General features: G+C 28.6%; 1 protein-coding gene across 1 annotated transcript in view; it reads left to right on the forward strand.

The window, feature by feature from the left end:
- Positions 1-14,359, forward strand: part of LOC107451131 (lewis-type alpha-(1,3)-fucosyltransferase) — a 36,673-nt gene extending 22,314 nt beyond the window's left edge. Inside the window, exons 2-4 of the mRNA XM_016067135.4 lie at positions 3,629-3,843; positions 9,399-9,778; positions 12,502-14,359. Coding sequence (XP_015922621.1) covers positions 3,629-3,843; positions 9,399-9,778; positions 12,502-13,070 — 1,164 coding nt within the window. The 3' untranslated portion in view covers positions 13,071-14,359. The remainder of the gene's footprint in view (positions 1-3,628; positions 3,844-9,398; positions 9,779-12,501) is intronic.
- Positions 14,360-14,946: the final 587 nt, after the last annotated feature.

The following is a 14,946-nucleotide window of genomic DNA, read 5'->3' on the forward strand; positions in this document are numbered from 1 at the left end:
TTTTCATGGGACATATTATGATTTTATTCATTTGTGTAATATTTTCGAGATGCATTTTTTGCATTAAAAGCGATTCTAACAAAAAATATCCAGAATTTAATTTACGCTATTTTCATGATATTTCAGTTTATTTAATACCGCATTATGTTAATAAGCAAATTGCAAACCTCGTAGTGTGCTAACGATGAAACCCAAGACATTTTTTGGTACAGTATATATGTACCACTCTACTTTTATAAAGCCAAACAACAAAAAATAGTATAATTTAAAAAAAGTATAATTTTCTTAACTTAATGACAAATCGCAAAAATAATAACAATAATAATAAAATTTCATTTTTAGTTCCAAAGTTACTTTATTCTGAAAAAAAAAAGGTTTTTTCAGTTTTTCCTGAAGAATTCTATTAATGGAGCTCTGAGCAGCTCGTAACAGTTTGAAATCAATATTATGGAAATTTGAATAGTACTGTTGCATTAGAAAATATTTAGTATCAATTAGTTGGCATTCCAAAATTTATTTCAAATTTGCAATCGAGTTTATGACTTTTTCAATCGAATATTTAAAATTGTAGTTTCAATAATTTCGAAACAAAAACACAGTAAAGATGCGTCTTAACATTTGTGCTTAGAAATAATTTTCTGTGTGAACTATTAATTAAAATAAAAAGATAATTGATAAAATTCCCGAATCTGCAAAAAAAACAAAACAAAACTGTATTAGTATTTGTGGAAAATATATTCTGCACACACACACAAATCAGAAATATTTGGACAAAAAGCTGAAAATGATGAACAAATAAGAACAAAATATTTTTGAAAAGGAGAATTAGAAATTTCAGAACACAGCTGCGAACTCCTTTATTATTAAACTTAAAGCTGAAGTATGTTAAAATTTATAAAAGAAAGTACTTTGTATTTTATTTATTAGTACCAAAAAGTTACTTATAGTACTAAAAGTTACTTATAGTACTAAAAGTTACTTATAGTACTAAAAGTTACTTAGTACTAAAAGTTATTTATACTATTTTATATGCAACCCATGCAAATTTTGCATCTTTTCATCATTCCATTATTTTCAAGTAATTTTCAATTATTATTAATACAAAATATATCTACGATACCTTAAATATATATATATAAAATTTGTGTTGATACAAATTTTAACGTTCGGAATAAAGAAAAATGAAATGAAAGAAATCAATGGATTGAAATAAAACAAGAAAATGTATCTTTCATAGAACTTAATTAATACTAATATTATAAATTGTATACAGTTAAATAATGATATTAATTAAATTATACTGAAGTATAAAATTTTTATATTACAAACAAGGTGGGGTGTGGAATTATTTTTTAACATATATTAAAAAAATAAATTTTACATTTTGAGTGTTTAATCAGCGTGTTAAGTGGAATGGCAAACTAATATAAAAGCATATTTAAAGTATTCAGTTCCCCTTCTTTTGTGCTTATTAAGCTGGCATATTTAAGAAACAAAAGAGGATATAAGAGGATATTTTTAAGTTGTTTATTGAAAACATTAATTAATAGCTATACGGAATAGTTAAATAATATGAAACACTTAGGAATGGTTTATTTAATTTCAATTAATGGTCTAAAAAATATCCTCAGTCATATTGTTTATAAAAAATAAAAAAACCAGTTTGAACCAAAAAAAAAAAAACTTGGTTTGAGCAAAAATAACTGGTATTTTTGTTTTCTTTCTCGGAAAAAAAATTCCGTTTTTATTTCTTCTTTTCTTTTCTTTTTAATTCTGCTTAAAAACGTTTACCGTGGCTTTTACCTTTATGTCCAAACTCTTGTCAACCTTAATAAAAATGTGAAAGTAGTTTAGAAAATGAAACCATTAATGCTTTATTTAGGTCATGAGGCATACAAAAATACATCATGAAAATGAGTTTATAATAAATAAATGAATTGAGCAATAATAAACCGAAAGCGATTTTCGGAAAAGTATCATTGGAATAAATACGGGAAGAAGAGTCACTTGCTTAATTTCAGAGTATTATCAGTTATTTTTTTTTGCTTATTGAAATAGACAAATATAAAAAGACAATAGATAAACTACTGTGCATTAGAAATCCGAATTAATGGAATAATTTTTGGAGCTTAAGAAGTAGTCTAATTTTTTTTCTCCTTTGATATTATTGATCTTGAAGATGACCCATCAGGTGTAGGATAATATTTGTCTCTTACCTCACTAAAATATTAATTTAGAACCCTTAATTAAGGGTTATTCAAGATTTTTTTTTTCATGAAAGGTCGATCTTTGTGAAAAAGCTACTCTTAATTTTGTGAATAATTTCAAATAGGAGTTGTTTGATGCTGTCTTTTGAGAAAGATCCTTTTAATGAAATTGTGCAATGGCTTCTCATGATTTTATAAGTTTATCAGGTTATTATAATCTCTCTCTTTATAATTATATACACTCTATAACAAATAAATCGACGCACCAAGAAGCAATCATCCGATTGCTTTGAAATTTCGTATGCATGAATGTTTTGAACAGATATGGCTGGAATGATGCCGACTGGGGACGTATAGTCTTTAGCGACGAATCCCGCTTCCAACTGTGTCCTGCCGATCATCGAAGACGTGTTTGGAGACGCACAGGGCAAAGGGGGGATCTTGCCTTCACTATTGAGAGCCACACCGGCCCTCAACAAGGCATTATGGTCTGGGGTGCCATTTCCTTTGACATCCGGACCCCTTTGGTCGTCATTAGAGGTACACTTACTGCACAGCGGTACGTCGACGACATCCTAAGACCTGTTTTGCTACCGTTCCTTTTGCAGCACCCTGGGCTGGTTTTTCAGCAATACAATGCCAGACCACATACGGCACGTGTTGCTATAAACTGTCTGCAAGCTTGTCAAACTCTTCCTTGGCCTGCCAGATCACCAGATCTCTCTCCCATCGAGCATGTCTGGAATATGATGGGAAGGCGATTGCATCTGGCACGGAATGTTGATGACCTCGTTCGACAATTGGATTGAATTTGGCAGGAAATACCGCAAGAGACCATCCGGGAGCATTATCGGTCTATGCCATGCCGTGTGGCAGCTTGTATCCAGGCTAGAGGCGGGCCAACACCTTAATGAACTTGTTACTGTAACTCTGCAATAAATTATTCAATTGTTCTGAAATTTTAATCATTTACTATTCTGTACATTGTCTTCCTATCCACCAATTTTCGTTTCAATCGGATTTTTTTGTTATAGAATGTATATGGCTGCCGACTCTATTGTATTTACCAGTAGTATACAGGATTTTGCCAATTTCTCCTGGTCTACTGATTTAATAAAAATTTTCCTGTTTTTTCAACAGTTTAGTAAATTCCCTAAATTTGAGTGAGTTTCCGAAAAGAAAAAATCCCTATGGAAATAAAAATTTTGCATATTTTATTGCTTGCTTTAATGTAAGTATTACTAATACTTAATGAAGCGAGACTCATTCATGTTAATCAGTTTAAAGCTTTTCTTTTTTTTGTTCTTCAATTTTTATTTTGCAAAAATAAGGATTTGATGTATCCTGTAGGTCTGGCATTTAAGAAATAAACATTTTTTTTCAATACCAGTATTAAATTAACTTTATTTTAATTTTTTCAGAATCTGGTGGATGACAACGGTGGGATAAAAATATTTACACGTCGGAACAGCCGCCGAACTTACATCCTTAAACTCAGTATAGTTTTCTTGTTTGTGTTTGTTGCTCTTTGCGTGTTCATCTTGCCGGACAAATTGATACAGACTTCAATCAATATCAAGCAACTTGTTTTGAATCCACTGCCTCTGTCCTCAAAACGTCAATTACTTACGGACAGGTGAGGGAAAAAATTTTGTTTTCGATAATTTTGTAAAATAACATTTCATCAAAAAATGGTTTATGTGAAGCTTATAAATTAACTCAAATTCATAATTTGTATTATGTCATTTTATTCTTGTGTATGTCTTTATAATACTTAATGCTTCGATGTATTTATGATACTTTAATGCTCTAAATTACTTAGCAAGGTTATAATAATAGTATCTCTAATAAGAGCTACTCGGTAAGATTCAGGTTCAAATTACAGTATAAAGTACCGGTACTTTGGGTGCATTATTCGTAAAATCCATTTTTACCATGAAATATTATATTGTAATTTTTAAAGTAATACTTCTCTAATTATAGTTCTTCTGTAATTTTGTGCTAATTCTTACTGTTAAAATTACGGTATTACAGATTTTTTGTTCCATAACATGTTCCGGTAAAAATGTATTTTGCGGTAAAAAGTGCCTGCACCCTGAGTGCTTGTACTTTTTATCGTAATTTGATCCGACATTTTTTATGGTGTAATTCTGTCCACAAAAAAAGCGAAAGATTTTTTTGATCTAATAATTAGATTTTCACTTTTATGGACTCAATATTGATAATTCGAGATTGAGGGCTCAACTTAAATATCATAATCAAGTAGTGCAGACGATAATTTAAGTTAAATCTGCCATAAAAACGTAATTTCTTACGTGCACGAGGTGTAACTCTGCACAGGCTTCTCCCGATCACGTTTTACACTGTCTTGGTCTGGAGAAGAAAGATCTCTACTCTGGACCCTTACTTGTATTTGATTTCCTGAAGACTTTCGAGCTCATTGACTTGGTCTAGTCTGCGTCTGACCAAGAGGAATAAGTCAACAACAACAATGTAATTTCTTTGAAAGAATGTTAATTTTTCTTCTGACAGATTTTTGTCCCTCAAATATAGAGGGTAGCCACAATCTGAAAGTATAGTCTCAATAGTTTTGGTCGGAGAGCAGTCGGAATTCTGAGTCTCTTATTGTTAGTTTCAGTTTTTGCAAGAGCATATTTTCTAGGCTGACTCATATTCTAAGGTTAAGAATCTGAATCCGTAAAAAAAGAAGAAATACATTAGATTATGAACTTAAAATGAGAAAGAGTGTGAACGAATTAGTTCTCAGACACGATCAGGATTCGAACCAGACACATCTACTTGACAATCAAGCGCATCACTCTTGTACCATAACGTCATACGGAGACTTTTTGGAGCAATCCTAAAATGCACTTAAATAACATATGAGTGCTCTCTTAAAATGAACGACTGAAAATAACTCAACTTGAGTGCTATTTAACTCTTTCATCTAGAAAAAACCGGCCTTCTCATCTTGAGTTAAAATCACTCAAGTGAAAGAGTTATATGGAAATAGCTCAATTTGAGTGAAAAAATTTCACTCAAACTTGAGTTATTTTCACTCGAGCTTGAGTGATTTTCAGTATTACCTGAGTGGATCGTTTTCACTCAAACTTGAGTGATTTTAACTCGTTTTTGAGTGATTTTCTGTATTTCAGTTTGTAAATTGCAGTCAAAATTTTTATTATTAATATACAAAATGTTTGTTTTTAGTGGTGCCATCTATCGTAAGCGATAGAAAATATTACAGTTTTGTTTAAAAAATTTCCTTTTGAGTGGAAAGCCTTAGACAGGAATTCTTTTTAATCATAATTTTTGTTGAATTTAAATATCGAATTAGATAGTATAGTACTTGTGAAAGTTTTCGCTGTGAGCATATCAACTCTGTGATTCGAACTCGATTCCCGTCTGTTGTGAGATTCACCGATTAACCCTCTCGGCTACAGTCCTGTGTCAAGACTGCTACAAAGAACTAATTACTTTCATGAGCTGGGTCTTGTTGGCGAGGATAAAGCTTTTATTTGTTAAATCAAATAAGGTGAAAACAAAGTTAAAATTTTTTTTTTAGAGTTAACAGTTTGAATAGCAGCATTTTATGGTTATCCAATTGTTTTGATTGTATACGGTAAAACAACAATTAAATGAATTATTACTTAAGAGTTTTTTTTTTAGGAAAAATTCCTAACCACTGTAGATTTGAGTTTTTTTTCCTTCTCCTATGTTTTGTCATTTTTCTTTTAAGTTTAATTTTTAAAAGTAAGGAGCTCTGAATGAATTTTTAAAGTAAGCAGTTTAATAAATATTATGCTCATTTAGGTTCAATTGAAAATACTATGAGTTATTTTTTCTCGAACAAGTTTATTCGTTTAATTTATAAAGCTTTATTTTCAAGCAATAAAAAAGGTATATTGTTTTAAATTGCCTAAATTTTTTTAAGCCAAATTTCTGAAACTAAGTGAAATTAATAAATTTTTGAAAAAGACGTTTGAAGCTAAAAAATCTGGATTAAATACCCTTTTTCAAACTGAATTTTGCAAACTCTTTTGATATAAATTTGTTTAAAATCCAAAATATATATTTGTTTTGATTAGAAAAAAATAAGTATATTTTTTGTTCTGCAATAATCCTAGCTTAGTATGAATTCGAATAAAAAAATTAACTAATTAACATTAACTACTTGACTTTACTTTAATATTGTTTTTACCATAAACTTTCCTCAAACATAGTTTTCTTAAGTCAAAAAGAAATAAATAATAAAAATTAATAAAAACGACATTTTTATTAAAATTACTAAAACACAGAAATATTTAAATACCTAATTTTAGGCATATTTTAAACTAATTAAATTGTATCGCTTCTGAATTATAAATAATTACAATTAAGTCAAGTATGTATTTTATGGATTTTAACTATTATGAATACAGATAGTGTATGTTATTTCCGTTATCAATATATATGTTTTGAATTTTTACCAAATTGTAAGAAATTAATATATAATCAAAGAGAAAAAAATGAAAAAACATTACAAAAATTTAATATACCAGCCAGGAAAGCAGGATTGAAGACATCAAACCCTTTCAATTTTACAACAATGTAAAGTAACTGCAGTTTTTCTGTAGATTCATCAGAAAGTATACTTCTGAAACAATGACTGCATAATTTCTTCAAATTTACTGCAGAATGACCACGGATTTAAAGTTTCAGATTTTTCTAAATTTATGATTTTAAAGTGACCTCACTTAAGCTACAGTAATTTTGTAGGCAATAGCTAAAAGTTTTTTCGAAATAAATTACTGAGAAATTACTTCGCATTAACTGCAAAATAACTGCAGTGTTTTTACAATTAAGATTGCACTACAGAAAACTTGTAGTTAACTCTAAAAAAACTACGAAATTACTTCTGTTCTGTAGAAAAACTGCAATTTATTTTCAGCTGGGTATAGGTATATAAATTCAAATTACACTATGTCTCATAATAAATATTATTTTTAATTCTGCTCATATTTTTTTACTATTAATCTATAACTGTTGTGAAATTCTCATTTATTTGCATTTTCAAGAACTTTAATTAGCATTGTACTTTTAATTAAATATTAATTCTGCATTTTCAATTTGGCCTCGAAAATTGAACTTGTAGAAAAGTGGTAAGAACTTTTATGATAGCAACAAAGGAAAAATAGTTTGTATAAAGTGATAAATACTTTATGAGATACGAAGATAGTATTAATTCTGAATTCCAATTATATAAAAGCTAAAAACAGGATAAAAACAGACAAATTCAAAATACTGCTTAATTTTTTTAAATATAATATTTTCCACTTTTTCTTTGAATGATATATTTATAATAAGATGCATTGAACATCTGAAGATTCTGATTTGAATGAATAGATGTTGCAAATGTGAACTTTCATAAACTAAAGACAGTCAACTTTATTAATAGAAAGCAATTTAAATAACAGCAGTTATAGTCTGTATGAACAATAATTTCGTAAATATCTCTTATAAAAGAAGTATAGAATGATATGAAAATAATTATCCAGAAACGTTTTGTACCAAAATTATACATAAAAAAAACTAAAACATGGATATAAATTTATTATATTAAAATAAAATGTTAAAACTTTAATATGAAATCTGAAAAATTCTAGAACTCTTATCAGATATAATATATTCCCACATGCTTTGACAAAGATTCTAGCATGGAATCAGATTTTTTTAATATTCCATAATCATCCACATTTAACTCTTTCAATTTTAATAATTTTTTTTGACAAATAATTTAAATGAATAGTATTTTATTAAAAAACACTGAAAAACAGCTAATTTAAATGGAATGTGTATATAACACATTCAAAATAAAAGTATTTTCAAAATTAAGGCAACAAGGTATATCTACTTACTAAAAAGTAAAATAGCGTCTTCTTCAGAAATACCGCAGTGTACTAAAAGTTGTTTTAATTCTTCTTAATTCAAAATATTAAATGACATATTCTCCAGAAAAAAAATTAAACGTAAAATAAAAACGAAGACATAATCTATTTAGATCACAGATCATAACAATTTTATTTAGATTTATTATTGTTTGCTTTTTAAAATAAAGCGATAGAAATTCCAGCTTATATTTCCCAAGCAATTAAATATTAAATAAATCACTCAAGTTTGAGCTAAAAGCACTCAAATATTGCTTAAAAAATACCACTCAAGTTTGAGTAAACGCAAGGTAAGAATTTCGCTCAAATAAGAATGTGTTTCACTCAAGCTGAGTTAAAAAAATTTAACTCTATTTTGAGTAGGGGAAATAACTGTTTCATTTTAAGAGAGTGAGGAGTAGTTTTATTTAACATTTGATAGTTAGTGTCTCATTCAAAAATCACGTGGTTTCTTCATAAAATGATAGCTAAAAGCAACGAAATACAGCTGAAGGATTGTTGAATCATCGCCAATATGAATTTTATTTTTAAGAGTGTGCCAAGATAAATGATTTTTCCACTCAAAATGAAGACTAAGTCAAATTACTTGTTTGACAATTATTTTCACATTCAACATAATCTAACTAGATGCTTTATTAAAAGCATGTAACAAATTTTTAAATATGTTTTAGTTTTAGGCGTTTATATCTTAACAGCTTCGAAGACGAATGCTCAACGAATAGTAAAAATAAAAGTGAATTTATTTTATATTACTAATCTATGACCTTATTTTTTATACTGTAGAGCACCGATTAACCAAAAGCCGACTTGCCGGCTTGCCGATAAACCAGATGTTCCAAGGATAATGTGTTTTTCCACATCTTCTCGATTCCGAAAAGGCTACTTTGTTTTAAGAATGCATCTAAGGGGTGTAAAAATGGCTTCTTTTGACCATCGGTGCCCTTGAAAAAGAACCTCAGATTTTTTTCCGGTTATGTCGGTTATATCAATTTCTAATATGGGAGGAGGCTTCTAATGAAATTGAAAAAAAAAAAAATTTAAACTTTTAAACACGTTATTCATAATATGCTATAACAGGTACTACTACAATTATCAATTCTAAGTCTTAGAAAAATGTGTGAAGGGAAGTTACTTAAAAACATTCTCATAACCGTTTTTTAAAGCTGTCCAATTATCCGAATTTTGCATTATCCCGATCGGCTTCGGTGTTCTACTGTATTAATTTAATGATTATTGCTACACACATTTATTTAAAACTCTACAGGAAGCATCACTTAATCTTGCTGTGGACGTCTTATTTCGGCAAACAAAATTGGCTACCATCAACCAAAGAGCTTCAGTGCCCTGTTGACAATTGTAATGTAACTTCGGATCGCATTCACCTAAATCATAGTAGCGCAGTAGTCCTGCACTGGAGGAATATAAAGCCAGACGATCTTCCAGTTTGTCCCTTCTCAAATGAGCAGACTTCAAGCTGTCCTTTTCTGGTACTTTTCAACAAAGAAGCTCCTCCTCATACATCAGCGGATGCCCTTTGGAAACTAGATGACAAAATTCACTGGACAGCTACTTATAGAAAAGATTCTGACATAAAAGCGCCTTATGGTAAAGTCATTTCTCGTACCAAAGTGGCAGAAATGCCAGGTAGGTTTGAGTAGATGTATTTATGTTCTTTTATGCCAGTTCCTTTTGCATTCTCAGTTCAGTGTTAATGTAAAATTTTCGAATGTAGTGCGAAATTATTAAACTAAACCATGTTTCCATTCTAGTGGAACCATGGAATCTTGTAATCAAGTTTAAGGAGCACCATAATACGATTCAACTTACAATATTAAATGTGTTGCAAATTTGTACTATATCATGATGCCACAAGCTTCAAAACTTTTGACAGTGTAGTAATATTCCTCCCCCCCCATCTGCATAGTAATTTATTTATGCTATGATGATGTATTTATATCTCCGTTTCTTTTTCAGATTCTCTAAAATTAAACCTCATTCAAATTCTCTCTCGTTTTTTAAATTTGTAACATTTATATTTATGAAAAAAAGAATAGCTTTTTACACTTTAAGTGGAAGGATTTTGCTTGAAGATTGGAAATTTCACAGCTCTTCAGAATGTACATTTAAAACATGCAGATTTAGAATTAAGATAATTCAATCATCTCTAGAACAAATGTAATATTTCTAAGAATTATTTCTTGGCTGGTGAGGTTTTTCTAATTTTGTTTCTTACATTTATTTTCTATTTTAAATTGGCAACTTTCCATTCTATATTTCGAATCAATTTTGTTTTTTCTCAATAACATCTTAAATAGGGGGCGTATTTTTGAGTGCTAGTACAGATTGTTGTTTCCAATTTATATATTTTTGAAGCGAATAAAAATTTTTAATCGAGAGAATTTGGTTTTGTAAAGTATTATTTATATAGCAATGTAAGTTATTTCTTTAATTATTCTGATTTTTTGCACTTCTGATGGTTCTAAGTTTAAACAAAATATTTTTATTTTAAAAATGTCTGTTAAAGTTTCTTTTTAAACCAATTAATAATATTAATAGAAACTATTGTTTCAACAAAATATTCTTATTTGCACACGGTGTTGGGGCAACCTGAATATCTTGCAATAAATACTTAGACACGATTAACAATTAAGACCTATTGAAATACTTGGAAAGTGACAAATATTTTTGATAAGTGTTGGAAACTGGGACAGCATCTGCTAAAATTTCCCACCTCATTGTTTGGAAAGGAATTTTTTACATGTTTTCGATGGATGCAGGGCTATTATTGATTGTTTCACTTAGTTCTAATAATATTGATTAACAAATCTAAATACACAATACGCATGCATCTGTATTCCTAATTTTTACAATTCACATCACGCATTATGACTCAAGAGCTGGAATATATTCATTTATACTAACATTTATTAAATTATAGATTTTTTGCACTTATGGTGAATTAGTGTGTTTATATACTAAATTGCACATGTTAAACATATTTGTGTTTGCACGCACGAAGCAAATAATGTTTTTTTTTAAAATTCCCCGATAACCTTATTGAAAATTACAACAAATGTTTAAATTCATTATGCAAATTAAATGAAAAATACCATAATTCTTCTTATAATAGATATTTATAATCATACATAATATATATACAACATGCATGCATCTGTATTTCTAATTTTTACAATTCATATCGTGCATTATTCATCAAGTATAATTCATGAAGTGTTGGAATATATTCATTGATACTAACATCTATTAAATAATAGAATTTTTGCACTTATGGTATTTTAATATGTTTACATACTTAGTGCAAATGGGTAGCATATTTGTGTACATACTAAGTAAATAATGTTATTTAAAATATTCCCCGACATTCTTATTCAAAATTATAATAAAAAGCTCAAGTTTATTAAACGAGTTAAATGAAAAATTCTATAATTCTTTTAATTTTAGATATTTATATTTTGAAAACGAAAAAATAAAAATGAGAATTATGTAAATTGTCTGAGGCTAAAACAAAATGTTAAAAGGGAATGTCCTATGACTTTCTTACAGAATAGAACTTAAATGGAAACTAAAACTAAATGAACTTCCTTGAGAACTGACTAATTTTGTAGAAATTTTTTTTCGAAGTGAAAAGTTTTAATTTATCTGTACTCTTAGCTGTCAGTTTTTCAAGACTCAGAATTCAGTATGATAAAAATTTAAGTCAGATCATCAATTAATAATGTAGCTTGAATCAGAACAAGCGAATGAAATATTAGAACAAGTGAGTGAAATATCAGAACAAGAATGAAATGTTAGAACAAGCGAATAAAATATCAGAACAAGAATGAAATGTTAGAACAAGCAAGTAAAGCATCAGTACAAGAACGAAATATTAAAACAAGTGAATAATAGTATTCCCTGATGGTTATTTCAAAGGGGAAAGTGTGAAACAGAAATGGTTTAAAAACAGATGAGATATTAATTTTTTTTTTTTGATTAATCAAGATTTTTTAAAAGTTTGCAAGTGAAATAGAAATAGAAGATATTTTTCAAGTTATAGGCAATATTTTGTGTAAAACCATGAACTGAAATTGAAAAACCTGAGAAAATATAGTGGTGATAGTGGTGTTTTTCACCAAAAATCTTCTCCAAAATAATTTGAAAATGTGACTTATAATTATATTGTTCCAATGTCTTCAAATAGGATTATTGTCGGGTAGTACGGAGTAATTAAGCTTATACGTTGTTTAAAATATTTTCAATGCAAATATTTCAAATTATAATACAAATTATTATTACTATTAATACAAACAATATTTAAACTATTTTTAATGCAAATATTTTAATATAATTATTTTTCTCCGTTGTAGAAATTAGCTTAAATCGTAGCAGTGTCTGCTGGCTTGTAAGTAACTGCCAAGCACCCAGTAACAGAGAAAAATACGTGGATGATTTGAATAACTCGATTTCTGTAGAGGTGTACGGAAGGTGCGGCAAATACTCATGTCCTTATGAAAAAACTATAGATTGCTACAAATGGCTGTCTCACCGCTGCAGATTTTATCTTTCATTCGAAAATTCCGTTTGCAAAGATTACAGTACAGAGAAACTCTACTATGCCCTGATGTCAGGCATGGTACCAGTCGTCCTTGGTGGCGATAACTACGCAGAACACTTACCGCCTCATTCTTTTATCGATGTTAGAGATTATTCTAGTCCAAAAGACCTGGCCAACTATTTACTGGAGCTTACAGTGAATGATGCAAAATTTTTGTCTTATTTTCAGTGGCGAAGAAAATATTTCATACAGGATGGTGCTTACAAGTGGCTCTGTGGTTTGTGTGAAAAGTTAAACACAAATGTAGTGGGTCAAGTCAAGCCACATAATAGCGTTGTTGATTGGTGGTATAAGTATCCATGTGATATTATTTATTATTGATTTTATTTTTTGCAAACAGTTTTTATATTTGCACTGTGTTACATTATTTCAATATGTATAAATTTTTTTTAAATATCATTAAGTTAATATCTATTTAGAATTAAAGTATTGAAGTGGGTTAAGTCAAACCACATAAAAGTGTTATTGATTGGTGGTATAAACATTCATGGCGTCACATTTATTATTTTTTAAAAAATAGCTTTTATATTTTCACTGTGTTCTATCATTTCAGCATGAATACAACTTTTATTTCATTAGAGTAGATAGGATTGTTGTTCTGAATTGAAATTTCTTTTTAGTCCGAGCTAAGGTTGAGTTGGGTGTAAAAAAATTTGGGTGTAATTTAATAATTGGTTCTTAAAAAAAACATATAAGTGTTATTGTCTTATTTTTCATAGGCACGCATAAAATTTCCTTAATTAAAAAATATCTTCATTCAGAGTTAAATTTGAAGTGTTTAATGTTTTTAGTTCGATGGTTTAAGTGTCCTACTGATATGATTTATTGATGAATTTTTTTAAACATTTTCATACTTTATTGTATTGCAATATTTTCAATATCCATATAGATTTTATTTCATTAAAGTAATCCCTATAGTCAGAATTATTAAAGTAGAATTGTGTAAAACCACATAAAATGATTATTGTTTGATGGTATTAATTTCCCAGTGTTACGATCTTTTTTTCGTTAACAATTCTTTCATTATATTATATCATTTCAGAATGCACGCAATTTTTACTTAATGAATGTAAATATTTTATAATGTATATATTAAATATCTATTCAAAATTAATGTTAAAGTAGTTTCAGCCAAACCACATAAAAGTTTTATTGATTCATGGTATAAATATAAACGTTTTATTACTTATTATTCATATTTTTTGTATGCAGCTTATATATTTTTATCGTGTTACATCATTTCAATATGAAGGAAATTTTATTTCATTATTATCATTCATTGTTTAGAATAAAATTTGAAATAAGTTATGCAAACTACATAGAATTGTAATCGATGATGATATAAGTTTTCATTCAGATATCATTTCTTACTGATATGTTTTTGTTCCTTATTATCATTTTATTAGATAATTGCCATATGTGTACAGTATATTTTTCATTTCTTTTGTATAATATATTTATTTAGAAACAAAGTTGAAGTGGGTATAGCCACATAAAAATGTTATTCTTTCAAGGTATTTATATCGCAATGATGTGATTTATTGATGACATTTTTTGCAAACGTTTTCATATTTTCATTGTATTTTGATCATTAAAATATATCGCATGAATATGATTACAATTTTTGCTTCATACTACATTATTATTCAAAGTAATATATTATTTTAATAATAATAATAATATTCGAATTTGGTACGAAGTTGTTTGATAAACTCTGTGCCAGCTTAACTAGTGGCAATCTTCCAATTAAAAACTGAATTGTGTTCTTTATGCATCCAAGCATAATTCCACATTTTTGTGAAATTTTGAAAAATCTGCACATAAGTTTTTGAATTTGTAAATAAGGCCCCCGTCCTGCTTTTGCATTTTGAGAAAATCACAAAAATTTGCCTGTTCAAACATTTTCTGCTAGGGTTGCGTTTTTGTGAATTTGATGAAAAAAAAGGGTGTGCTTTCGTGGAAAAATTTTTTTTGCTTTCGCAAAAAATAAAAAAACACAAGTTTACCCATTTTTCCTAATTTTCATTTGTTTATTGTGCTAAATCAGAACAACCCAAAACTCACCACGTGAAGATGGTTGCACATCGAGTTCCACCATCTTTCTACCCAACCTATCATCCAGTTTTTTGATGTGGTTTTTATATTATATTTTCAACTATGTAGAAATATTTTCAATGGAGCCTTTGGCCTACTGCAT

This window comes from Parasteatoda tepidariorum, chromosome 4, assembly GCF_982258835.1.
Source record: "Parasteatoda tepidariorum strain Cologne lab strain chromosome 4, Ptep-v5.0, whole genome shotgun sequence".
In the NCBI taxonomy this organism is placed as follows: Eukaryota; Metazoa; Arthropoda; class Arachnida; order Araneae; family Theridiidae; genus Parasteatoda; species Parasteatoda tepidariorum.